This window comes from Abramis brama, assembly GCF_963993115.1.
Source record: "Abramis brama genome assembly, chromosome: 22".
In the NCBI taxonomy this organism is placed as follows: domain Eukaryota; kingdom Metazoa; phylum Chordata; class Actinopteri; order Cypriniformes; family Leuciscidae; genus Abramis; species Abramis brama.
The window spans coordinates 13,104,474-13,132,397 of record NC_139984.1 but is presented as its reverse complement, the minus strand read 5'-3'; the positions used below and the strand labels follow the sequence as shown (position 1 = coordinate 13,132,397).

General features: G+C 37.9%; 1 protein-coding gene across 2 annotated transcripts; it reads left to right on the top strand.

Annotated features, from left to right (window-relative positions):
- Window positions 1-773: 773 nt before the first annotated feature.
- Window positions 774-23,183, top strand: eif4ba (eukaryotic translation initiation factor 4Ba). 2 transcript variants are annotated; one of them, XM_084099353.1, is made up of 15 exons: window positions 774-842; window positions 2,648-2,788; window positions 4,995-5,200; window positions 9,899-10,015; window positions 10,495-10,549; window positions 10,658-10,801; window positions 11,936-12,055; window positions 12,857-13,045; window positions 14,400-14,640; window positions 15,850-15,938; window positions 16,107-16,350; window positions 17,125-17,162; window positions 17,464-17,593; window positions 18,231-18,303; window positions 22,251-23,183. In XM_084099353.1, exons 1-15 carry the CDS (start codon window positions 830-832, stop codon window positions 22,326-22,328), a joined length of 1,878 nt encoding a protein of 625 aa, XP_083955479.1. In that variant the 5' UTR covers window positions 774-829; the 3' UTR covers window positions 22,329-23,183. The 2 variants fall into 2 exon arrangements, with proteins under 2 accessions (XP_083955479.1, XP_083955480.1); XM_084099354.1 differs by lacking the exon at window positions 18,231-18,303.
- Window positions 23,184-27,924: the final 4,741 nt, after the last annotated feature.

Below are 27,924 nucleotides of genomic sequence, written 5' to 3'. Positions count from 1 at the left end.
AGAAAATTGAAATAGTCTGGCGAGGTGGGGCCACGGGTTGGCACATTCCCGGGATGGACCTGCTGCGTCTTCATCCATTGTTTCGTCCATGGTTTCGTCTCTTATCTAAATGTGACCATGGAGTTGACTTTGGCGGAAAGCTGAAGGTGATTGCTGATAGGCTGTCCCAATCAGTGGCGCCTGCACAATCCAATCACGTTTGAGAGGGAAACAACAAATTGAGGGTTTCCGAGATTTTTCTTTTTTCCTTTTTTTTTTTTTTTTTTTTAGAAGAAGTAACGGGTACTCACGGTTATGGATAGAAATGTAGTGGAGTAAAGAGTACAATATTTGCCTCTCAAATGTACTTGAGTAAAGTCATGAGTACTCCCCAAAAATGATACTCGAGTAAAGTACAGATCCCTCAAAATTGTACTTAAGTACTGTACTCAAGTAAATGTACTCTGTTACTGTCCGGCTCTGGTAATTACACAAGTAAAAAGGCAATTAGAGTTTATAGCATAAGCAGGTATGGTGTTGTGTAGCATCCTTTTTCTGTTGTTTGTTTTATAATTTTCTTTTATTGTCCTCTGGTACTGTTTTATTTTACTTTATTTACTTTGTATTATTTATTTTTTTACTTTGAATGATTATGTCTCATTGTATTGTTCTGGTTCATGGCATTAAAAAAAAAAAAGAAAAAAAAAAAAGTACTCTCCGACTCAGACGGATCTGAAGCGGTTGAATGTGGATCTACGTAAATACATCTATGGCAGCGCTGGGTGCGCGCTGACGTCATGCACCGAGCCACGCCCCCATCCGGGGATATGACACGCACTCCTTCTCCAGCATGGCGGCTGCAGGTGAGGATTTTATAGATTTGTGCCTGGGCCGGTTGGAAATTTTTGGGTGCGACGTGTCATTTGTGTCAGGGAGATGTCTTTCAGTGGCGGATAAAGTGTGTCCGAGGTGGTCGCAACCGTGACGGAGGTGAATTAGCGGCGAGGGCTGATTGCAATAGCTTGCTCTTGAGTTGTGAAGGGACGCTGCGTCGAAACTGCACCAGCAGCTGTATATGTGCAAAGGCGAAAACATTGATCAGCTTATTTACTTTCTGTTCAGACAACACGCGAGCGCTGTTTCAACGCACATATCAACTCAGAAAATGAAGGACATGCAGCCAAGCCCGTGTCTGCTTTGTGTTGTTGTTGTTGTTTTTGTTGCATTGTAACTATTTTGTTTTTCCTAGTGTGAATGCAACATTTCTGTGCTCTGTTTACAAGAATTAAATTAAACCGTTGGCTCAAGCGCAGGCGCAGATTTGAGGGAGGGGCTGCTGTAAGTTAACTTCATACATTCACTGAACTCCTTCCCGCGTTTAATGACAGATCGCCAGTATTTATTATGTTAGTGCTGCTCTCATTGGTCTTCTGCACTGTCCCGGGACAAACGCTCAGGACAGAGATCTTCTGCTGTCCCGGGACAAGCAGTTGTCACTGTTTTTGTACGAACCTTCTGTTGATTTATTAGAAGGTCCATTTAAAAAAATAACTCGTTTCTCTCCCTAATGCCTACTTTAACTGTTATATTAACATAAATACACCAACTTGATTTTTTTTTTAATTTTTAGTACGGTTTTTGTTTTTATCATTATTGTTTTGCTTATTTATTATTATTATTTTTTTACTAATTATTACTCGTTTTACTTATTATTTTTATTGAATTTTTGCTACTTTTTTTAGCAAAAAAAAATACTAGTAGAAAGTTTTTTCTACTTTTATTTTATTTTTTTGTTTTTACTTATTTGTATTTTTACGTTATTTGTATTGTTGTATCTGCACTGCCCTGAGACAAAAAAAAAAAAAAAAAAAAATTCATATGCATTCATATTTAAATCTAAGGTACTTTTTTTGGGAGTCCTTCTGGCTCTGAAAAATTGTAACTTTAATTGAGATCTCACTCCCCAAAAAGAAAACAGCATAAAAACACATTTTACACATCTTGTCAAGCTTTAAACCTCTTTTAATGTTCAAATGTGCTTCACTACTAAAATGATAGTGTGTTTTGACTTTGTAGGTATGATGGGACAGTATAATCATAATTCATAGTTGTCACTCAGAGACTCTTTCCTCCTCCGTCCTCCGTCGAGTTGAAGGATAATGTTGTCAGACCTTCAGCGCTTTGTTTTGGTTTTGCAGCGGGGCTCGTAGCCCTACAGTAAACACTGATTCAGTTTCACAGGACTGGAATGTCCTGACAGTGCAGTTTGTCACAAAAGAGTCCCGAAGCACGTAGTAGCTCACAACAATGCCTCTCTCCAAGTGTTAACCGCACCAGTCCGCAACATATGAGTCAAGCATGGAAATAGATATTCTTGTTTTCCAAATGCCTCAGTTTGTCTATGCAAAGTATGTAGAGCAGGTTACTCCACATTTCCCCTTGACACTGTATATGTAATGCCAAGGAAGTACACTATTTTTGTCCTCTAATTGCAGACTTAATGATGTTAGATTGTAAATGTTTGTATAGACCACAGCATACTTTCATATTTACAACCTATTTGTTCTCATTTGTGTTTATTTTTTTACCAAGTCATGGTGTTTGAGCGTAATGGAGAAAGACCTTTCATGCTGTTTTCAGCACATACTAATTGTTTATTTCCTGACAGCTAAAAAGAATAAGAAAAAGGGTAAGACCCTTACCCTGACCGACTTTTTAGCGGAGGACAGCGGGGGAAATGCTCCGCCGAGTTACGCGCCCGCAAAGCCCACAAGCTGGGCCGACGAGACCGACGACCTGGAGGGAGATGGTGAGATTCAAACATGGGTTTAAACATCTACCACATCTGAATTGTTGACACTTTGCTTTCAAAATGTACTTTTTTTAATCTTTATTTTATATTTCGATAATCTATCATCTGGGTCATTCCGCATTAACTCAACCTGACGTCCCCGGCTAAAAATTTTTTTATATATCATTGTATTTCTGGTGAAAAAAAAAAACATAAATGAAGAAGAGCCAAAATATTAAATGTAATGGATGTATATTGACTGAGTAATACTACTTTTTAGGGGGGGAGGGGGGTCAAAATGACAATTTTCACCTGAGATTTGGAGCCAAATTACTGGGGGGGTAAAAATGACTGAAGGAAGATGACAGCGTCATTATTTTATTTCACATTGAGATTGGTCGGTCTATTAGTAAAATCTGTTGACTTTAGCAATATTTGTTTCATTGTATGCTAACAGTGACAGTTCAAAAATGGGAAAAAGCACTTCATGCCTGATGTTTGCATGCATGTATCTCAAGAAGTGTTAAAGATGTCTTAATATGCTTTTAAACTTTTCTTTTGTTATCTCCATTTTAAAATCTCAATGAGTAAATTGGTAAATTGTACACATTTTCAGTGGTCAAAAACAAAATGTGGGTCTCTTTTTTTTTTTCATACTACTGATACTTTTTTCTTTTAAAGAGGAATATCTGAAATTAAATAATGTTGAAGCTAGGAATTTATCAGCTCAATTGCAAAGAACATTCCTGTCTGAGTGCCATAAATATTGTTTTTCCAAAGTTTGCATTCCTGTAACTAAAGAAGTATTAAAGATCTCTCAATATCTCATGATTCTCATTCTTAATAAACTTTTCTTTTGGAATCTTCATTGTTAAGGCCCTATATGCGACTCCATGTCCAAATTCTTGAATTTAGCCATTTTCAATGGTTGAAAACCAAATGTGGGTAATTTTTCAAACAGCTGATACTTACTGTGTTCAAAGAAGAATGTCTGAAGAACAAATAATGTTGAAACTAAAAATGTATCTCGTTTCCTTCTATTAAATCAATTGCATACAACATACCTCTCTGAATGCTGAGACGTTACAAACTCATGACTTTCTTCCATGGAACAAAAAGATGTTTTACACAATGTTTGTGCTGATTTTTTCCATTCAATAAAAAGAAAGTGACTACAGGTCAAATAAAGCATAAAAGTATACTTTTATGTAAAAATAAATATGTAAAAAAAATTTTTTTACAATCACTAGGACACATTTCTCAATACTTAGATCACTTTTTCAAAACTCTTCACACAATGATCACAACAGTAGTCTATGGGCTGAACTGTGAACCATTTATCATTCAATAATTACATCTTTCACAGCCACCCCCAAAACTCTATGTATCTACAGGCCAATTTACATGTTTACATGATCTTTCCAAAACTATTAAACTTAAGTCCAAAACCTAACATAATACAAAACTGAAGAAGACAGCAATATGTTAGATTTCTACAGTAATACCATACTGAAGTATATTCCAAATACTATCAAAACAGTCCGATGAACATAGGTGTTAGTCTTTGTTTCATTACCCCCTATACAAAAGGGGAAAGCTTAGTACAAATACACTACAGTACAAATAACTTTGTACTGAAATGTAAACGTGTAACATATACAGTGAATTCTAGACAGTAGGGAGTTTCATTCTTGTTTTTAAGATAAAGTGATAAAGTTTATTTGTTGGGTGACAAACTTTGCTTATGTTCAGGAAGAATGAGTTGATTTGAGACATGAATGAAGTGTTTTGGTCGTTTAAGTGCATTTTGAATGTGAAATGAACTGCTGTGCCAAGCTGAAATTTACTGGAGAGCTGTGTGAAGAGTCACACTCGCAGTCTCGCACTGTGTCATTTCCATTTCTGCTCAGTCAATACAAGAACCAATAGTGTTTCCATCATTGATGGCAAACCTAGCACAACGCCTCTTAATAATGCTCATTTTTTAGGATTCTTTTAAAATGAATTTCAATCTGCTCCTCACTGAAAGCTATCGAATGGGTTCAGAAGACTTGGAATATAATGCATGTGGATTATTATTGACAACCCCTTGTCACTGTTTCTTGTATTGTATGGGAAAGAGCAGCTTGTTACAGAGAATAAGGAAAGCCGTTGGGTTTGAGTCGACATGAGGGTGAGTAAATGAAGGTAGAGCAATCCCTAATCGACTTCACTTCTTTTACAGTTACTACAGCCTGGCACACAGAAGATGATGTGTACCGCGCGCCACCCATCGATCGGTCCATCCTGCCGACGGCTCCCCGTGCCGCCCGTGAGCCCAACATCGACCGCTCCCGTCTGCCCCGAAGCCCCCCCTACACCGCCTTCCTGGGAAACCTCCCCTATGACGTCACCGAAGACTCCATCAAAAACTTCTTCCGTGGACTCAGTGTGAGTTTCCTCTCTTCCTGTGAGCCTGCAGAAGGAATGTTCACGTTAATTTTGGCATGCATTATACTTGAACCCTTTCACACGTAAGTTCTAAAAATTCTAGCTGAGGCCCTGGTGCGAGTTTTTGAGGGGAGCGTTATGGGTTCTGCCAAACAGCATCTGCTACAGTTTTTAGACTTGTGCTATTTTGCATGTCTCATAACACCTTGTTGTAAATAGGGTATGAAAAGATCATTTCAAAGATATTTTGAGAACACAGCTGAGTTTCAGCAACATGAGTTTCGAGAGTAGTTACAAGGAAGTTTTTTTTTCCAACAATGCAAGATACTAATAAATACTAAAGTTTATTTTGTATATCCATTTAATATAAAAACACTTTTTTATTTTTGCGCAATATTGTATTCTGTTGTGTGTTATTATTTTATGTACTTGCACTACCATTCAAGTGACAGTAATAGTCCAGGCAAAGTAACTCATTTTGGAGCCAAAAATAGAACTAATTGTAAAAGAATTTTTTTCAGCTTAGATAATTTCTATGAGGTGTCCAGAACAACATACTAAAAGTCCTAAGAAATCCTAGTTGAGGAAATATGTTAAATTCTCATCAATCCGAGATGTGTGCCAATAAGGCCAGGCAACAATACACCCCAATGGGGCTATTTTTTTCCTTTACCCCTATCAAAATGAAACTTTACACAATGAAAGTACCCATGAAAAGTAAAAAAATTTGTATTACAAGTTTCTTTGAAAATTAATTTGAATATGCAAATGAGCTATACACTAATCGAATATGCCCAAAATACACCCAAATACTGTAGGCTTAATATTTTCCTTTACTCCTACCACAATAAAACTTAACATAGTAAAAGTATACATGAAAAGTAACTTTTTTTGTATTACAAGTTTCTTTTGAAATGAATTTGAATATGCAAATGAGCAATATACTAATCGAATAAGCCCAAAATACACCCTAATGGTAGCCTGGGTTTCCCCCTGCTGCCTTGAGCAGCGTGATTTTATTCACGCTGCTAGGCAGCCTGGATACCATGGACCAGATTTTCCAATCACAGAACGGGGAGGGAGCAGCAAGACGATGATGACGTCTATGCGACACACCGAAGCAGTTTGTTTATATCTATGGAATTCAACATGGCATCAGACGCGAAGTTACCTTTCGATGCAGCCTTAGATAGTGTTCTTAGTAGTTTAGAACGCAAGTTTATTTCATCTTCTTCCTCGTCGAATTTCTGTCGCTCTAAATACGTCATCTGGTATAATTGAAACGATTAGCTATGAGCTATGTACAGGCGCATTTGATAGACATTCGTAGCGCCCAATAAACGGCTCTGGGCATTCGTAAACCACGCCTCAAATACGAGAAAATGAACATGTGGTTCCCAGACCACGTCTCAATGAGAAGAGGTCTGACGTTAGCCAGGCTACCCTAATGGACTTATTTTTTCCTTTACTCCTATCACAATCAAACCTCACACAGTGAAAGTATACATGAAAAGTAACATTTTTGTTTTACAAGTTTCTTTGAAAAATCTATTTTAAATATGCAAATGAGCTCAACACTAGGCCTAATTGACTTATGGCCAAGAAACCATAAAGTCACAATTTAGAAAAAAGGGGCCAAATAACTAACACATTCATGTCCATTCAGTAAGTTAACCTATGCATAAACACGATAAATTTGAAGTAGAAAAAGACTTATATTGACCTTAAAGGGTTAGTTCACCCAAAAATGAAAATTCTGTCAGTAATTACTTACCATCATGTTGTTCCAACCCCGTAAGACTTTCGTTCATCTTTGGAACACAAAATTAAGATATTTTTGATTAAATCTAAGAGCTGTCTCACTTGCTGGCCTAGAATAGTTATTAAAGACGTTAATATAGTCCAAGTGACTACAGTGGCTCAACCATATGTTTATCAAACGACGAGAATACTTTTTGTGCGCAAAAAACAAACAAAAATAACGACTTTATTCCACTATTCATTTCCTTCTCTCTGGGCCTCGACTGAATTCACGTAGTGTTTTAGCGCAGCGCGTCTGTTGCACGTCACCACGTAGGCTCACTATTGGCCGACGCTGGTCATGTGTGTGATGCGTGTGACGTACAACACAGAAGCGCTACGCTAAAACACTACGTGAAGTCACTCAGGCCCACGGAGAAGAAAATAAATAGTGGAATAAAGTCGTTAGTTTTGTTTGTTTTTTTGCGCACAAAAAGTATTCTCGTCGCTTGATAAACATATGGTTGAGCCACTGTAGTCACTTGGACTATATTAATTGATGTCTTTAATAACTATTCTGGGCCGGCAAGTTTCAACCGCTTAGAAGCCTATGGAGGAGTGATCAGCTCTCAGATTTAATCAAAAATATCTTAATTTGTGATCCGAAGATGAACGAAGGTCTTACGGGGTTGGAACAACACAAGGGTGAGTGATTACTGACAGAATTTTCATTTTTGGGTGAACTAACCCTTTAAGAATTGATTGCACAATCTTGCCTCCAGTTTTTTTGTGAACAAGCCTTACCTAATGAAGAAAGTCAGAATAGCCATCTCAGTCATTAGTAACGTGGTGAGATTAAATTTTGGGCTGGTAGATTTACAAATTATTGGTATTGTTGGTAAGATTACGAGATTACAGGCAGAAGTCATTCTTACCAACTAAACAATTCACTCTCACACAGAAGACAGATGAAAAACCAGATAGACACACTTTCCAGACTTTCCAGCTCTTTACAATAATTATGCCAGACACTAAAACTGCTTCTCTTTTTGTAGTTAGCAAGTATTTCAGACCAGGCGGGCCACACATCAGACTTCCACCGTTTGTAAAGTAGCCTTGCAGTGTTATGAGAAGCTTGCAACAGCAATATCTAGGTTAGTTAAAGAAAAGCAAAAAAAAACTAAAATAAAATAAACACCAAAACGAAACCACCCCTGTGGTTGCTACCTTGTCGTGGTGGGGAGGCTTGTGTGCCTCCGTGACCCTGAAGACTATACCGGCGGGGGTTATACCCATGGCAGGTACTACCAAGCCAGGCAGTTTTCAGGTTAGAGACCAGTCTAAAAGCAGCATTGCCATCACCCATTGGCAGTAGGATGATTGGATGAAGATTGGGCCGATGTATTTGTCATAGATATGAATGGTGTTTCTGCCTATGCAAATTAGGACATATTCAATAAGTGTGGTGCTCATGTGCATATTCAAATTCATTTCAAAAGAAACTTGTAATACAAAAAAAAGTTACTTTTCATGTATACTTTTACTATGTAAAGTTTTATTGTGGTAGGAGTAAAGGAAAAAAATAAGCCTATTTGGGTGTATTTTGGGCATATTCGATTAGTGTATAGCTAATTTGCATATTCAAATTAATTTTCAAAGAAACTTGTAATACAATTTTTTTTACTTTTCATGGGTACTTTCATTGTGTAAAGTTTCATTTTGATAGGAGTAAAGGAAAAAAATATCCCCATTGGGGTGTATTGTTGCCTGGCCTTATTGGCACACATCTCGGATTGATGATAATTTAACATATTTCTAGGATTTCTTAGGACTTTTAGTATGTTGTTCTGGACACCTCATAGAAATTATCTAAGCTGAAAAAAATTCTTTTACAATTAGTCTGTCGTAAAACGCTATTTTGCCTGGACTATAAAGTCATTTACATTTTTACAAGATTTCTATTTCAAATAAATGCTGTTCTTTTGAACTTTCTGTACATCAAAGAATCCTGGAAAAAAATGCATCATGGTTTCCACAAAAATATGAAGCAGCACAACTGTTTTCAACATTAATAATAAAAAAGAAATCAGCAAATCAGCATATAAGAATGAGGATAAGGATCATGTGATACTGAAGACTGGAGTAATGATGCTGAAAATTCAGCTTTGACATCTAAGGAAAAGACAAAAATAGAGAAAAAACAATAGAAAATGTTATTTTGATTTGTAATAATATTTCACAATATTACTGTTTCACTGTATTTTTGATCAAATAAATGCAGTTTTAGTGAACATAAGAAACTACTTTCAAACACATATATATTTTTTTGCAGCAGTAATGTATTTGTTCATATAATCCTCAATTAATTCAATTAAATTCAATTAGTTCAATTTGCAGATTGTCTAAATCAGCATAAACCCTGAAACCAGCATTTCTCTCTAACGTTGCCTTTTGTTCAAAAGCAGCTAGAGGGTACAAAAACTAATTCAATAAAAGGGATCAGGATGCAGAGGTCTTGAGATGCAACTTTAATTAGATTCAGTTACCATTTTTAATTAAGTTTTAACTTCACACTCCATAATGCAACATATGCTTAAAGATGCTGGAAAACAGCCATGCCACATTAAATAACGTTATGGACAGAACATGAAGAATTGTGTGTGTATATATATATATATATATATATATATATATATATATTATTTTTTTTTAATTAATTTTATTTATTTATTTATTTATTTATTTATATATAAAATATATATATAATATAAATTGTATAAATATATATACAGTATGTGCAAATATTTCTTAAATATAAACATGCATATGTGTGTCTTTTATATTTATATATACAAAATAATTATACACAGTACACACACATATATTATGTAAACACAAAGTTTTATTTTAGATGCAATTAAACGTTGCCGAGCACTAATATATTTTTTATTCATACAGATCAGTGCAGTTCGCCTCCCGAGGGAGCCCAGTAACCCAGAGCGGCTGAAAGGCTTTGGTTATGCAGAGTTCGATGATGTGGATTCTCTGTTGCGGGCACTCAGTCTCAATGAAGAGGTGAGAACGAATTGTCAGTCATGTTACTTTGTTGTTGTATGTCTAATGACTAATTATATAACTTTTTCTTTACCTGAAAACCTGTGCAAGTACGTAAATGGTTCTGTATTATAGCACTCACTGTCAAGTGTTGCTCACTGCAGAGCCAAATGATTTTCAGCTCCCCCTTTCTGGGCATCATGGGTTGAGCTTGACCTTGTCCAGATCCACCTCTGTGGATTTAATGGGTGGAGGGGTAGAGTTATGGGTATAGTTAGGGTGTGGTTGGACCTTCTAGCTCCACCCATTGCGCCCAAATTTCATCCAGAGAGGGGAAGCAGCCTCTCCTCACTGTTGGTTGGGTTATTTCAATGGTGGCCACATGGTGGTGCATGTTATCTGTTACACTTGTGCAAAATAAAGCTGCATGCTCACAGTTTGTGTAATGAGCAGCAGTGTAGCATTTTCATATTAACCCCATCTTTTTACTCTATTTCTAGAACCTTGGAAATCGTAGGATCCGTGTAGACATTGCTGACCAGTCCAATGAGAAAGGTGTGGATCTGAGAAAACGATCTGTTAATTTGCACTATAATGCAGTTGTGAACTTGAATTATTGGAGACAAAAATTATTCACAATCATTTTTGTTTTGTCCTGCTCAGAGAGAGATGATCGATCCATGTCCGGGCGGGACCGTAACCGCAGTGAGCGAGACATGGGCCCCGACAAGACCGATTCTGACTGGCGGGCAAGGCCTAAATCTGACGCCGATGACGGCCCACGCAGGGATGACGCCTTTGGAGAGCGTAAGCAATTACTTAATCCGACAAGTATTTGTTGGAGCAATTGTATGAGACGACACTGCTTTGTATCTTTAGTTTGACAAAAAAAAAAAATCTTCTCATTGAATGCCACATGACAAGCTACTAAGAAAATGTATTATAAGATTATTTACAACAGTGTATTAAAGGCACACTATGTAATTTTTCGCCACTAGAGGTCGTTTATTCAAAACAAAGGCGTAGCTTGATGACGCCTTCATTTCGTGGAATCATGGGAGGTGTTGTCTTCACCTCTACAGCCGGTGGAGAATACGACGGGACTCGGGCAGAAATCATATTCATGGATGACCGGTAATGTATTAAAGATTTATTAAAGTTACAAAAGCCGTTGGAGTGGAAGAGGCCGCTGGAGCGATTGCTAATGAGAGACTAGCACGACGCTCAGTTCGAGAGCACTGGAGCTTTTATTAACCCGCAGACGCTTCCACTTCTTCCAGTCATGCGTATGAGAGGGAACGCAGCGCTGTTTTATCATATTAGATATATCTGAGTGTGTTGAAAGTTGTTATAATGCTACTCTGTGTGTTCGCTCGGCAGCTACTATATGAGACACTTGTTGCACACTGCAGTGAGCTAGATCGATATTAAGCATGGTAAATATGGTACTCGCAATAAATCAAGAAAACGAGATATAAACAAAAAGACTAACTGTGTTGAGATGTATATCAGTGATTAGTTTTCTGTCGTTGAATGTATCCAAACAATTGCTCACCTGTCTAATAAAACACATAATATATTAAAGCGTCTTTGGTGTTTCCATGGTTTCTACAAACCACGATGTCATTGATAGGCGACGCACGGACGCGGTCTGTGTCCTGGTTAAAACTACTTATTTCTCAGGATTTAAACATTCTTAGATACATTTGGGATAATGTAAGTACACAAATTAACAAAATATATAATATAGTTCTATTGGTTTTTGGATATTTTGATCCAAAAATCTTACATAGTGTGCCTTTAAGTAATTGATTATTGGACAGCATTGAAGAGGGAGTAAAATAAATACTTAAAGTATTTTAGAAATAAAATACATCCAGATGTTTTAAAAGTTTTTAACATTTGATTCAAATTAATGGATTTTTACCATCCTCTTCTCAGGATCCCGAGATCGATTTGATTCAGACCGTGGCCAGCGGTGGGACAACGATCGCAATGATGGTGGAAGAGACAGATACCGGGAACGTTATGATGACAAAGAGCGCAGAGACTACGACAGGGGTATAAAACACCTTCATACATTTCAGTTCTGCACTAGAGGTCTGTGCGAGGCTGTTTTTTACAACGTGGTAAATGCAAGTGAGAAGCCTGGGATTTCTTTAAGCCCTGAGTTTACGAGTTTGGGGCGTGTCAGTGAGAAACGTGGCGGAATACCACAATACTTATAGGTATTTAGCAGTGACATTGTCAGGCCTTTTTATTTACAACATAATTGCCTGCACAAGATATAATAGCATTGTAATAAATATAATATGTAGCAATAAAGTTTACAATGGCTTCATAAATTGAAAACATAGAAATGCAAACCACACCTGATGCACATTCTTTGTTCTTCATTTTCTAGAAGTAGAGTTTAAAAACCTTACTGTATTTTGTGTAGCATCATGCTCCTAAGAAAGTGACTTGAACGCACCTGACGTCGTTAACACGACTTCCCAACTCAAAAATACAAACTTCCCAGGAAGACTTGAAACGTACCATTTGTTTCCTACCTCTCTGTTATTGTTATTATTTAAACTAAATGATTATTGCCCCTGGTTCAAAAAGAAGCTGGCTTGGACTAAGCGTGTTGTTTATGCAAAAAAATCCTGCACCTGGTTTGAGGTTAAAGATTTGTTACAATGAAAACTCTTAAATGAGCTTATAAGAATGGAACAATCATTTCAAAACAACAAAAACTGTAATCTACATAAAACAGAAAAAAGCTTTGCTCCCTAGGAAAGGGTTTTCCATTGATCATTGAAAACAACTATTGCCACTAGTTTGTTAACCTTCCTAATTCTGTGTTTGTCGTTATTTCAGGATATGATTCACGCAATAGCGGACGTCGACCATTTGGAAGCGGTTTTCGACGTGACTATGATGACCGAAGGGACGACCGAAGGGATGACCGGAGGGACGACTTTCGGGGCAGCGGGGAGCGCTATGGAGAACGCTTTGGTGACCGTGAAGAGCGATATGAGAGACGGGATGAGAAGCGCGAGGACAGAGGTGAGCCGATGCGTTCGCATCTGCCTGGGTCACTCCAGCATCTGATCATCTAAACCAGGGGTCGGCAACCCAAAATGTTGAAAGAGCCATACTGGACAAAAAAAAAAAAAAAAACATCTGTCTGGAGCCGCAAAAAATTAAAAGCCTTATATAAGCCTTATAATGAAGGCAACACATGCTGTAAGTGTCTATATTAGCTTTAATAGCCCCCTAGTATCAAAATGATAAGTAGGCAACAAATACATAATGAGCATTCATGATTAAATGTTTATTTTCCCTGCAGCGCATCCTGGAGAGAATGACGCACCACGTGACTACTCTGCTGTACGATCGTGCTTTAAGTTTAACTTCCATTATAATTTTAATGTATTATGTTTCGTTTTATTTATTCGTGTATTATTTTTACAACGTTGAAAAACTTTAACCCTTTCACACGTAAGTTTAAAATATTCTGACTGACCCCAATGTGTCACTTTATGGTTTCCATGGTGACGCGTCATTGCTTGTCACGTGACACACCGCAGCAACAACAGAGCTGAATGAATGATGATCTGTTTTTATGTCATTTTTCCTTTTGTATTCAAAATATTCACAAATTTGTTAGATATGGCATGAAATATCTGATATTCCGATTGTCAAATATATGCAAGTGGAAGTGTTTTGTTGTTTAAACACCTTTATAACGATCGCGTTAGTTGAGCTGTATGCGCGATGGGCGCCGCCATCTTAGTTTGTGCCGCAGACGCAGTTCAGAGAATCGGATCTGTTGGATTTACAACACGTGAATTCATCCACTTCTCCCGAAATACATAAAAGCAAGTGGCTGGTGAACTGGGAGAAGAATAGAGTAAACTTTAAAGTTACTTACACCATGTTTATCTGATATGAATAAAACGTGTCTAATTATAATGGAAAGGATTATTATTGCCTCTTCCTTTAACATCAGTGTGTATTTTACAAACTCTAAATGTATTGTTTTTTTAGTACTTATATGTCTGAAACCTAAAATAAACATTATGTGGTTGAAAACACTGAAAAGTTGTGCTATATGACAGCTCTGAGCGCGCCTGTCTCTGGCTCAGCGCCAGCCAACGCGCGAAAGCACATTTGAATTTAGCAGTTGATCACGTCATGCACTGACCGTTCTAATCACACCGATGTGATCGTACGTGCGAAAGGGTTAGAATGTTTGTCATGTTTTTCCTCCTACAGAAATTATATTAAAACAAAAAATATTTTTTCCATTTTCATATTTTTGAAAAAGCTCCAGGGAGCCACTAGGGCGGCGCTTAAGAGCCGCATGGGATCGGGTTGCCGACCCCCGATCTAAACAGACTGTACTGCATGTGTTTAGGTCCCCTTCAGAGGCCCAAGCTAAACCTGAAGCCCCGCAGTGTTCCCAAAGAGGAAGACCAGAGCAGCAGCCCTTCAACCACTTCAGGACGAGCTGCGTCCATCTTCGGAGGAGCCAAACCAGTGGACACGGCCGCTAAAGAGAGAGAGGTGGAGGAGAGGCTTAAGAAAGAGCAGGAGAGACTGCAGAGACAGCTGGAAGAAGACAAGAACAGAGGACCTGAACGCAAGCCCAGAGAGAGGTACATTCACACACTTCACCTTTTTTATATTTAAGTTTTTTTTAACACACACACACACACACATATATATATATATATAAATACACAGTATATATAAAATTCTCACATTTCTCAAATTTTTCATATCTGGACAGTGAACAATTAGGACTTAAACTAAGGAGTTAAACTAGAACTACTCTACAATTTCAGAAATCAATACAGTGAAAATTTAACTTCAGAATCATTGAACATTTTTGAGATTGGCTTGGTTATGGATATGGCAATGTTGATGTATTTGGTCTTGTCGGAATAGATCTGCTACGCTGCTGCAGAGCAAGTACCGAGACTTGCTACTGCTAATACATTCACAGATATTGCTGTGAGCATGCAAGACAAGCAGCTGCTGCTGCACATGTAACATACATGAATTAACCCCTGTAGCAGATCTATACAGGTGGAGCTGGGGAAGTTGGAGGGTTTCTGAATGTTGAGCTGCAGCTCATTGGCCGCTGATGCAACAGCAACCAATCAGCTGCGCCATCTAGACTTTCATGCCAGAGCTAGGTAATAGTATTAATTAATGTGATATTAACTCAGAAGACTTAATTCATTTGCATATTAATCTGATTTTTCATCTCCTACCAACTACATCGTTGTCATGTGAAGATATCAACAAATTTAGGATCATGAAATTTAGTGTGTTTACTCTTGTAGTTTGGTTCCCTTGCTTCTTTTAGTTCAGACCCAAAAAGAAAACGATACATTTAGTCCTGGTTCGCTTAGCATTCGCATGGTCATGTTTAACACAGAACATAAAGATAAAAAAATAGAAATAAAAAAAAACACTGTACCAAACTGTAATGGGCAACGTAACTCATATGACAAGAAAAACCAGGTATGCTTGAGGATTCTGTCCTTATTAGGGTCGCATCTTGTGACATCACGTCCTGTTTTTGGTTCGTTTACATGTCTTTGGTCCGTGTTTCGTACCTATTTCAGTCAAACTGCACTAGAGTTTGTTAGAAAGGAGACAATGACCCCCTGAAATGGTGGGTCTCGATCCGCTTGTTTGGTGCGCACCAGGGTTCGGATGGCAGCGTTTGCACTTTTTCAAATGAATCGCACTAAAGTTCATTTTAAACGAACCAAACCTGCCAAGTGTGAACACATCCTTGCTAGCAAAGACTGAAATTTTTTTTTTTTTTCACTCTAATTTTCTAATGCACTCAGGCATCCCAGCTGGCGTAGTGAGGACCAAGCAACCGAGCGATCACGGACAGGAAGTGAGTCATCACAAACAGGAAGCACATCGAGCCGGGGTAAGTGATCACTGACACGTCCTTATGCATAAACAGATGAGAGCAAAACATTAACTGGCTTTATGGGTACTGATCATTAGATGCATGTAAATCTACCATCATACTAACTGCCGCTATGATTTATTAAAAAGAAACCCTCAGAATCCAATCCTTCTCCCCCTCCGACAGCGCCGAGGCGTCGAGAGCGTGAGCGCTCTGTAGAAAACGAGGTTTTCAGCAGCCGTGACGAGGAGTTGTCCTCACATGGAAGCCAGACTATAACTCTAAAGCAGGAGGTGCTGCCACTGAAAGTTGTTCCAGCGCCGCCACCTAAGGAGAACGCCTGGGCGAAGAGGAGCACCATGAGTGCAGGATCCAGTGAGAGTGACAGTAAACCTGTCGTCTCTCCCAGCAGCAACATTTCTCCCATAAGGTTTCTCTCTGGATTGCTATGTTATTTCTAGATATATATTACCCAAAGACTTGGAATTGTTAGCAGCATTTATTATATATTATTTCAGTGTTTCCCACAGATTAGAAAGCAATTTGTGGTGGTGGTGGTGGGGGTGAATTCATCACACATTTTGGCGAGTTAAGGGATGGGGTGGCGCTGAGTACAAGGGAAAGGCAGCCATTCCGTCACAAAATATATATATACAATAGGGTTTTTTTATTATGTTTTTGAATAAAGTCTCTATTTACCAAGGCTGCATTTATCAGTAATATTGTGAAATATTATTACAATTTGAAATAACTGTTCTATTTGAATATATTTTAAAATGTAGTTTATTCCTGATCAAGAAAATTTGCAAATTTCTTACTATTACCAATGATTTGTGCTGCTTAATATTTTTATGGAACCCGTGATAATTTTTTTTCAGGATTCTCTGAAGAATAGAAAGTGTTGTGGAGTGAGGGGAACTAAAATAGCATAAATGTTTATAGTTTATAATGTTTGTAAACATTTCACTTTATTTACCGGTATTTCACATTATTTCTGAATGTAATAATAAAATGCATCTTATATGTGACTCAAAAACCATTTACCTGATAGTATTAATCGGTCAAAATTCTTTCTGTCGGTTAACAGTTAACCTGTAAATTATGATCATCTCTAATATATATGTGTGTGTGTGTATATATATATAAATGTAGAGCTCTTTCGAATTGTTCTGACTTTAGTTTTTTGATGTACTTAATTTTTCAGTGTGACAAGCTCAGCTGATGCTCCTCAGAGAACTAAAGGTAAGATTTATAGGTGTGCAGATCCATTGAGACATGAAAAGTAATGCTGGTGGATGATCAGCTCAATCCATATTTAAATTTTCACACACAAGTAATTTCTGGAAACCCCTCTTAACATCACAATGGATTGACGTCAGGGAGTTTTGTTGTTTTGCAGTTGTCGTGAGGCTCCCTTCTTAGAAAAGTTCAGTTTGAAAGCAGTAAACTGCTCAAAGCTTTTATAGAAGCCTACAGCTTAATGGAGGCTACTACTTTTTTTTAGTAGAGTTGTCCTCTGCTGAACACTGGGCTCTCCTTACAGATGAAAACAAAGCAGATGGGGTGCGCCGGGATCGGGGCCCCTCTCGGGGTCGCGGTGGGGCTTCGGGCTCTGGAGCAGGCAGGGGTCGTGGAGACGCAGCCAGCCGAGACCGAAGGAAGGAGACAGACAGGTTAGCTGCCCTCTGGCACCCCTTCTGCCCAAAAGTGCAGAGCTTTTTCTTTCTTTTGGAAGGACATTTTGGTAATTTGCTATCATGAGATTTTTCTACTTGGATTTTATAATAGTTTTGATCATATAAGGGTGGTGGTTGGACAAATCTGTCTCTGTGCTAGTTTAGCCTGTAGAGCACTGTGTCCATTCGCATCTTTCCAGTCTCATTTACTCATTTTTTTAATCCAGTGAATGATAATTCAGTGATTCACTCATAAAGTCAGTCACTTGTGATGAAGAAAGCCACTGAAAAATCCCCACGGCTAAAACACAGACTGGCAGTCTGTGAACAAGATACAAACAGTGGAAAGTCAGTGGGCTGTTTGACCAAACAACATTTTAAACATGTTTGAATTTTTCACTTGTGCAAGTATTTGCAAATATCTCTGGGCAAGATGCATTTGGCCTCAGGAACAATAGAAATGGTGTATGGCTCCAGAGCAGGGGCATTTCAACAACAAACAGTATTGATTATAATATTAGCAATTGGATATTTTGTTCCTCTGGGATGTGCGTCCCTGCTCTGGAGTGTTTTTCTGAATGAGTGTAGAAGTACTTGTGAGACTCTGTCTCAGTGTGTTGTACGTTGCTTGTAGAAAGGAAGCAAGAAGAGAGCGAGATCTCAGACCAGCACCTGAGCCAAAGAAATTTGAGGAGCCTCCCAGCCCTGTGAGTGACAGAGCTAATGCTCTCTCTGGGTGTGATCCCATGATCCCTGCTCCCTGTGCTTTTACTTCTGGCTTTCATTGTTCAGCTATCCTTTAATGAATATTTTCTCTAGTGCCTTTTTTTAGATGCTCCATTCTCTGTAATGGAAATTACAATGTTGGTCTCAGACTGTAATTGTGAGCTTCTTTTTGGAAGATATGTGACTTGAAAAATGTAAATATTTATTTGAGTCTAGACACATAATTCTGATGCAAACATTGAATTATAGCTGTTGAATTGAGAATACTGACACAAACCTTTCCAATACATGCTTAAATGTGAAAACATTACATTTGACACCCTATTCCCCATACACAAAAGAAATATATTTGAAATATATTTTCAGGATATATTTTGGAATATATGCAAATATTTGAAATTGGCCCAATAAATATATTTCATACTTATTTTTCATATATTTTTGTTTTATTTCAGAATATATTTCAATGTATTTTTTTCTGTATGGGTCCCCAAAAGTGTCAAAAATATATGTGGCATATATTCCAAATACATTGAAATATATTCTGAAATATAACAAAAATATATGAAATATATTTATTGGGCCAATTTCAAATATTTGCATATATTCCAAAATATATCCTGAAAATATATTTCAAATATATTTCTTTTGTGTATGGGTCCAAGCCTATTCCAAGTTTGTGCCTGGCCTCTAACCTCCTCCATCTCATATAGATGGTAAAATATTGGTCTCTGATCTGTCTTAAAGATGCAGATGTTTTCCATGCTTGATAAGGCTGCACGATATATAGAAATAAATTGTGAAATCACGCAGACTGTGATTTAATGAATCCGGCAGCACATATATCCATTTGCCGGCAACTTGTAAAAATAAAAGCTTGAGGGTTTAATGTTTAAAAATGAAAAGAATTACGATGTGAATAGTTATTAAATACTTGATTTCTTGATTTTACAGTACACCAGGTACAATATTACAACATATTTCTTATTTTAATATATTTAATAATAATCGCAATAAAAATCACTATTATTATTATTTTATACTATATTGGTCAAAAACTCCTACTCAAATGGAGAGATTTTTTTAAAACTGTGTTTACACTGTGGTTACTGGGGTTATGTTCTAGATTTGTGTTAGTTTTTGTAAAGCGTAAAGAAGTGTGAACATAAAAAAATAAAAAATAAATAAATAAATATATACATTCCCAAATCGTGCATGGTTTGCTCTCACTCAAAAATAAAAATAAAAAATAATATTTTAGCTTTTTTAAATTATTTTATTTATTCCCCAACAAATAATTATAATTATTTGCTCACCAACAAAATCACCCTGTTCATTTTAGAATCATCTGGTGAACATTCCTGTATTTCTATTCTGTATATCGCAGAAAACATTAACAACGCAATGTCAGTTTTTTCCAATATCGTACAGCCTTAATGCTTAATTTTAATCTTTTGTATGTGTGTGGCATCTTATAACTGAATGAATCCTGCGATCGTCTCAGCTATTGTTGGGAATTTCCTGTGGTCTGTTTTTCTTACATCACTTGCAACAGCTTCTGAATTAAGAAAAATACTTGTAATTGAAATCCGCTCAGATCTGTTTTCACATTGGGGTCCATCTGGATTTTCACCATGACAGACCTTTTCAAATAAACACATGGAGTTTGAACTCCATTTCGAAGGGGCTTTCACGGCAAGTGAAATGAACCAACTTAATGGACCAGATGGAGCAGACCTTAAAAATAAACCAGGTGTTGAAGAGCCATTATTTCGGTAGTCCTGGGTTTATCCTGTATAACCTGGAATTAACAGCGTTAGCAGTTAAAGGTTTAGCAGTTTAAAGGCCCCGTATATCTCAAAGATGTTCAGCTATAAACAGAGCAGATTTATTATTTTTGTTATATTTTTTTCAACAAAAAAAAATCAGTTTCTATTTAAGATCATATTTAAAAAAGGTGTGTTTTAGTGCCTTCCTGAGTCTATGTCCTCAAAAAAGAAGTTTTCTCTGTATTTCCCCCCCTCTTTTTATCCACAAAAAACGACCTCAATGAAATTGCACAACCTCATTGTAATTTTGTTTTTCACCTAAAAATCAACAAAGTAACACATTCATGTTGTAAACCTTAAGATTTCATGCTTGCTTATCATACTCATTTTTAACGTGTGAAAACATCTGTTGTGCTGATTTTATTATGCAAACTGGTATTTATCATATTATTTTTTATCATAAACATACTGTTTTGTAGCGCAAAATAGTTTTACAGTTTACTGCACTTTGTTATTCATCTAGTTATTCACCAATAGTGGCTAATGAAGCAGAAGTTTTGCACATTCACAGAAAATAGCTTGCATACGCGACAAACATTATGGTGATAGTGGCATCTGGTAGCCTGGTAATACCAAACTCTGCTACTTCGCTTTGCTTCGTAGACAGAGTCTGGCATGGCATAATAGAAAAGCGTTTTCTTTCTCACGGGGGGGGGCGCTTGTCTGAAGTTTAAAATCATTGGTTACCCGTAAGCCAATCACATAACGTTTGGTTATGGCGTGTGTTATGCGCATGCTCAGCCGCATCGAACTTCCACTGTAAACACATGTATGATGCGAAAACAAAACCATCGAGCGAAATACCGGAGTGAACATGGCTGTGAACGACTTTTGCAGATTATGTGAAGTAAATCTACGCATCCACGGTACAATCAGCGTCTACGTCACGGCTCTCAGCCCGCCCTCTGTTCGTTGATTGGCCGGCTGTTTTCAGGCCGGAGGAAAACGTAAAGCTATTACGCTGTCTCAGACTGAGTACAGAAGCGAAATGAAATTGAGCGGAAGTACGAAGTCTGACGTAGTCAGGCTAGGCATCTGGTGGGGAGGTTACTAATTGTTAGCTAGCAAGCATTTTTTTTCTCATATGTTGTCTCAAGCTTTTTTTAATAGAGAAAACTAAACGTACAAATCAATTCAAGAAAAAAGGAACAAAAGAAATTTGATTTAAAAAATGATTTTATAAATAGACTCTACCGGTGTGTTCACACTTTCTGATTCTTCTGGTCCGGACCAAACGAAAACGATACATTTAGTCCTGATTTGCTTAGCATTCACACTGTCATTTTTAAGACAGAACCTAAAGATACAAAACAAAAACAAAAAACGTCTTTTATGGTATATAATTTGCAACAGAACTTTCCAAACATCCAAAACCATTGTATGTGCATATGATGGTATTTTTACTAGTTGACAACTCAAGAAGAGCTTATAAAATGTGTAAAGGAATCAAAACAGTGGCAGGAATTCCTGTTACACACACAAATTAAGATCGGCTGCAAGGAGACGGCGTTTCCGTTGCCTGTACCGAACTGTTATGGGCAGCCTATCTCTTTTGACAAGAATTCTTTAGCATTCTGTCATTTTTTGGGGTCGCATCACATCCTGTTTTTGGTTTGTTTAGATCTCTTTGGTCCAGAGTATGTTTGGGAGCGGACCGAGACCCATCTTTTCAGCGGTCTCGGCCTGCTTGGTTGATGCGCACCAGGGTTCGGATGGCTGTGTTCACACTTATTCAAATGAACCGCACTAACAATCGCACCAGAGTTCGTTTTCATAGAACCAAGCCTGCCAAGTGAGAACACACCTTAAAAGACACTAAAACGCACTTTAAGAAAATACACTTTGTAAAAAAATGGGTATTTTGGTATATTTTATTTTTTAAAAGATTTCTTTCATCACAACGATTATAGGCACAAACCATCACTAACATAGCTTTTATTTCTTAAAGCTCAATATCTTACACCACTAAGCTGTGTCAGCGAATGCAAAACAACAATTTCTATGAAAATCACCTGATTTAGAGACCATGAAGCACACATAAACCTTAAATAACAGCCGTGTTTTGGTCACGTCTCACTATCCCCTTTTTGTTTTAACAGGAATTCAGCTCAGCCAGTAAATACGCAGCCTTGCTGATGGACGGCGAGCAGGGAGACGAGGAGCGCGGCGGAGATTAAGAGGTGGACGGACTACATGGACGACAGTCCACATTGAATTACAAATTAAACCTACAGCTTTTGTTTCATGCAGCACTGAAGGACCCAGATGAGCCCTTTGAGAGCAAAAACCCCATTTTAGAGTAACCCCTCCTCTTCAGGACTGAACCGAAAACCTAGTGGGAAATTACAGGACTATATTTGAAGTAAAAGAGGAAGGATGAATGCTTATAACTAATACATTTTAGGGGAGGGTTAAAATACAAAATAAAATGGATCCTGCTCTTGCATACATCATAAATTGAGTGCATTTCTCGTTAGCTTGATTGCACGTTAAGTGGCGGGAAAGTGTAGAATCAGGGAAAAGTGCCACAAGATGAATGTTTTCCCTGACTTTTAGGGCTTCCTAAGCTTTCCGAAAGAAAGCTCAACTGCAGCTGCTTTACTGAGATCTCTGGTCAAGTGAAGGGGTCCATGACCTGCGTTGTTGTTCCCCCAAATCTCACAAACCTTGGTTTTATGTTTTAAACTCGTGTTGGCCGACAGTTCTGGTGATTTATATTCAAGGATAATAGCCGCTGAATAATGGCCTGCAACGGATCAGAACCTGATAGTTTCGGTTTGATATTTCTCTGCGCTGCTTTAGGCAGGAGTCTCCCATTTTTCGCACTTATCCTTTGGACTTTTTTAAGCCACTCCTTTGGACTGATGTGCAATAGGAATTAAAGTATTCCTCCTAATCTCAATGTTTCAACAACAGAGACTGCTGCAGCTTTGGGTTGAGCATATATCTGAAGGTAGTGACATTAATTGCTTATTGATTTAAACTGTGTACCATCTTAAAAACAATAAAAGACTGCATTGAGTCAGTTTGGAGGACATTGTGGATTATGTTGCATCCCAGAAGATTGTAATTTCTTCAGTATTATTTTCACCCTTTGAAGAAATACCACAGAAAGCACATTTGCCTTGTGCATTCTGAGCTGATGTCATGTTTATGAATATAATGTGTCATTAGGGTCCAAAATTAACGTTTCGCCAAACCTGCTAACATTGTGAAGAAAGGGTTATTTTGTATAATATGTACAATACAAAATACAGCTTATAATTTTCAACAATTAACAATAAAGGATTGCATTTAACATATTATATCTATAATACTTATGTTATAAATGTTACTACAATTTAAAAAAAACAACATATTTTTTACGGTTTTAAAATTGAAAATATTTCTGTGAATTTTCAGCCTCATTCCAGTCTTCAGTGTCGCATGATCCTTTATTCATCATAATCTAAAGTAATATTTAGTACATCATACTGGATGGATGGATGGGCAGATAGTAAGATAAGTTGGTGATGATAGATAAATAGACAGATATATATAGATAGATACTGTGTTAAGTCATGTGAAGAATATCAAAGCTAAGTATTTGTACTCATTTGGCACTTAGGGAGTATTCATTTTGATCCCTAATGCAGGCTTCTTAACTCCAAAGCTCTGTTTCTCCTAGACCATTGGCATACTTTGAGGTCGAAGGTCACCAGTCATTCAGTCTGACTTTAGCTGGCCACTATGTTCAAAGGACCCAGAGCCTTGATACTGCTAGAAATTATGTCTGCAACACCACCAGCACTTAGTGTTTGTGTATATATCCTAGATACAAGCTTGGGGGCTGGAGGTTTCTGACAATTATCATTTCCCATGAAAATTCCAGTGGAACGAAGTTTCATTAATCCCAGGATGTTATTAAAGTGGGAATGCTTTATCCAACAGGATTTTAATAAATAGTTCACCCTGAAGCGTAACTAAGTACTCATTTCAAAATATGTTGAGAGGCTGGTGCAGATTTATTCTGGCTAATTAAAGTTAAATTAGTAAGTGAAGGGAGTTATACAGGAAGTAAGTTTTACTGACAGATTGTTTTTGCACAGATTGTGTCTCTGAACCGTTTGACGTCACGTATCAAAACATGATAAATGCTACTCTGCTCATGCTGTGCGTCCCTTTAACACCCCCTTCATCCTGTGACCTTCTGCTGGACGGAGGCCAAAGAATGTGCCCTTCACCCCGGCCTTTCAGGCCTCATTAACTGAGCCCAGGCCCCAAAGGGTCGTCTCTGTTCTTAGTACAGCAAGCCTGACAGGAAGCAGACTGGGCCGTGGGATGCAGACGAGAGAACGAACTCTATGTTCTCAAAACATCTGCATGTGGTGTGTCTCTTTGACATTTTCTCAGCATCTTTCGGTTTCTGCCTTTCGTATCAATCTATTCTGAGCTGAGGAGTTCTCCTGTGGTGAACAGCAGCCTGGTCCTCATTCAGTAGCTGTTTATTGGGCAAGATTGAAGACAAAGTGAAATCAAAGATTTAGTCGTAGCCTAAGGGTTAGAGAGTCCGACTGGTAACTCGAAGGTTGCGGGTTCGATTCTCAATACCAGCAGGAAATAACTGAGGTGACTTTGAGCAAAGCATATAACCCCCAATCGCAGCAAAATGGCTGCCCACTGCTCCAGGTGTGTGTGTTCACTACTCACGACTCCTAATGTGTGTGCACTAACTTGGATGGGTTAAATGCAGAGGACAAATTCCGAGTATGGGTTACCATGCTTGGCTTTCACATGTCACTTATTGTGGTGATTTTTCAGTGAATGTTATTCAAATGATTAAAACTCTTTGTCTTTGCAGTATCTCATCAAAATGAAATGATGACATCACCAAGGCCACCTTCAACCACATGTGTTTAAAGTGATTAGTCAAACTCTATGATGAATCATCTGGTTTCCACAATCAGACACACAAAAAAGAATCTTTTCCTCACTTTGAATTGGAAAATGGGTTCCAATTCTTGTTTTATGTTGACTTTAATCCCCCCAAAAAAACAGGGATTAACTTTTACATTAGCAGTTTTTATACTTCTCTAATGTTGGACTCTTCATACTTCTGATTCTGGACATGTGCAGATACACTGGATCTCTCACACCGGATGTTTATGGTAACATCCCAACATGCTCACTGCGCATTTCTTGTAAGCCACTATTAATAGCTTAATGCTGCACATCCTCCTTCTGTACCCTTGAGTTTGAGCACAACACATCTTTTTGTGTTCTGCTTTTAGTGACACAGGGAATTGATGACTATTTTTCTTTTCCTTCCCGGCACTCAAGTCTGATTTCCAGCTATTTTAGTTGCAGTTTGCAGCCAAGTTCCCTCAAATCACAAGAATGTATCTCCTTTATTTAACTTAATAAAGTTTCTGATAGTTAAGCAAAATTAAAGGTTGTTTGTTCATTTTAGAAGTAGAATAACTTGCATTTACGCCCAGATCTCTTAGTGTACTGGAAGTGCTGGAGGGAGCATTATTGCATTTAGTATAGTGACCGAAGCTACAAGTTTTTAGCCTGATTGCTCTTGTCCTTTAACAGATTCCTAGGTTAACTAGGTGAAGTTGGTCTCCATACATATGGAAGCCATTTTTGTGGCCCTAAATTGGCAACAGGGCATAGCTTTCTACAGAAACCAACAAATTGCAAGCACTTCTGTAGCCCAGATATATCTTTAAAATATTGTTCTTGGCAGAGCTACTCTTAGCATAGTGAACAAACAATTGTTGAGGTAACGTAAAATATGATCTACTTGTGTTGCATTTGAGACTGTTATTGTTATGTGGTTAAGTGAGAAAAGCGAGATTTGCTTTATTTGTCATTGGCATGTGATGCAACGATTCTTAGAACTTGGCAAGATTTCCCAGTCTCCCCTGTTTATGAAAAAGTGACTAAATTATGGTCCTTGAGATCCCGCAGCCACCCTGGTTTGGGCAAAATTGGTTTCATTCTCAGTCAGCATGCTCAAGAGTGTCAAGATCTAAAAATAAAGAACCAAACCAAGCCCTGGAAGATTGCAGGACAGTATGTGAAAACTGACCACTTGTTTAGGAGGAGACTGTGAAATACGCTGCGGTAAACTTGGAAATTTTCTTGTAAACTCTGAGGGTGTTGAGGTGATGGCTTTGTATAAACAATAGGTGGCCTTTTCAAAGTCTCTCACACGCCCTCTGTGGGTGGGTCATGTTGTGAGATCATCCACTTCTAGTATGATCTGTTCAGGTATTACAACACATGCTGAGGGCCAAATGACTGCTTTAAAAAGGCAAGGAACCATTGCAAGCACCTTGGAGTTTTACATACAAGTGTTCTAAGGGCAAGTTGAGGGCCACTGTCCTGCAGAGTTTAAAACACTTGAACCAGCTAATCAAGGTCTTCAGAATCATCAGGCAAGTGTGTTGGGGTTAGAGCAAAACTATGTTGAACACTGGCCCTCCAGGAGCAGGATTGGACACCCCCAGATTACCCATTCAGAACACTTTTGAGCTGGCGATTCCAGGGGTGTCAGTCCTGCTCCTGTAGGGCCTGTGTTCAGCATAGTTTCGTACTAACCTGCCCCAACACATAAGCATTGGAAGATTCTAGTAATTTTAAAGACCTTAATTAGCAGGTTCAACTGTATTTAATTAGGGTTGGAGATATACCCTGCACTAGTGGCACTTCGGGAGTAAGTTATAGTGAACAACTTTCAGAAAATGAATCCCTAACTTTGGTTTGTGTTGTTTTCCTCCTTGTGCGGCACTGCAAGCCTGTTGGCCAGATGCAGTTGCACCACAGAGCCCAAAAGTTACCATGAAAGAATTGAAATAAACTGGAAGACAGTTAAAGGAGCTGCCATAAACAGTCTGAAAAGAATTACAGTAAATTGGTCTTCCAAAAGTGTCTTCCCACCATCTAACCTTTCCTTCTGACAACGGGTTTCAAAGTGCATATTTTTGAAAATGTTCCCCATGTAAACAAAAAGAACGTGAATATATTACGTGTTCAATCTATAGTGTTTCATCACCATCTGATGGCCTGGCAGCAGAATACAGCGTTTTTAGTCGTTTTCGTGGATCCGTGTCAATGGGGATCGTTTTGACAATGGTGACGTCTGTACGCGGAAAACCAAGAAAAAATGATCAGTTTTAAGCATATCGTTGTCGTGTAAGCGTACCCTGAATGTATAACACCAAATTTTTTTATTCAATTTCTTAAAAAAATGAGGAAATCAAGATTTTTTACTGTCGATCTTATCATTATTATTTGTGTGTGCTAAGGTATTTGTAACGTGCATGTTGCCAGCTCTTTAACAGTGGTACTGTGGACTTTGTTGAAGTATTTCAGTTTTAATTTGTTTTCATCTGCAATTGCTTGTATTATCTTTGCCTAGTGGCCAATCCAGGGCATTTGTTTAAAAACGTTGCCTCAAGTGTTCACTTAGATTCCCATCTTCCCCCGTCTGTCTATTTATCTTTCCTTTTTTGGAGCATACAGTCTTTGTTTTATCGTTCTATTTTAAGCAGTCTCTTCAGCTTGAAATGATGACTCCTGAGCCCAGTATGACTCCTTATATTTTCTTCCTTCCTCCTTTCCTTTCTTTTGCAGCAATCAGAATAAAAAATAAAAAAGAATTCCAAAGTCCAGACATAATCCTATGTTAAATCCCTTCCTTTCCATTCAGTTCATAATTAATCTTGTCAGTATAGTGTGTTGTCTCTCTGTCCTCTGTTTCCCTGCTTGAAAAGCCTCCCCACA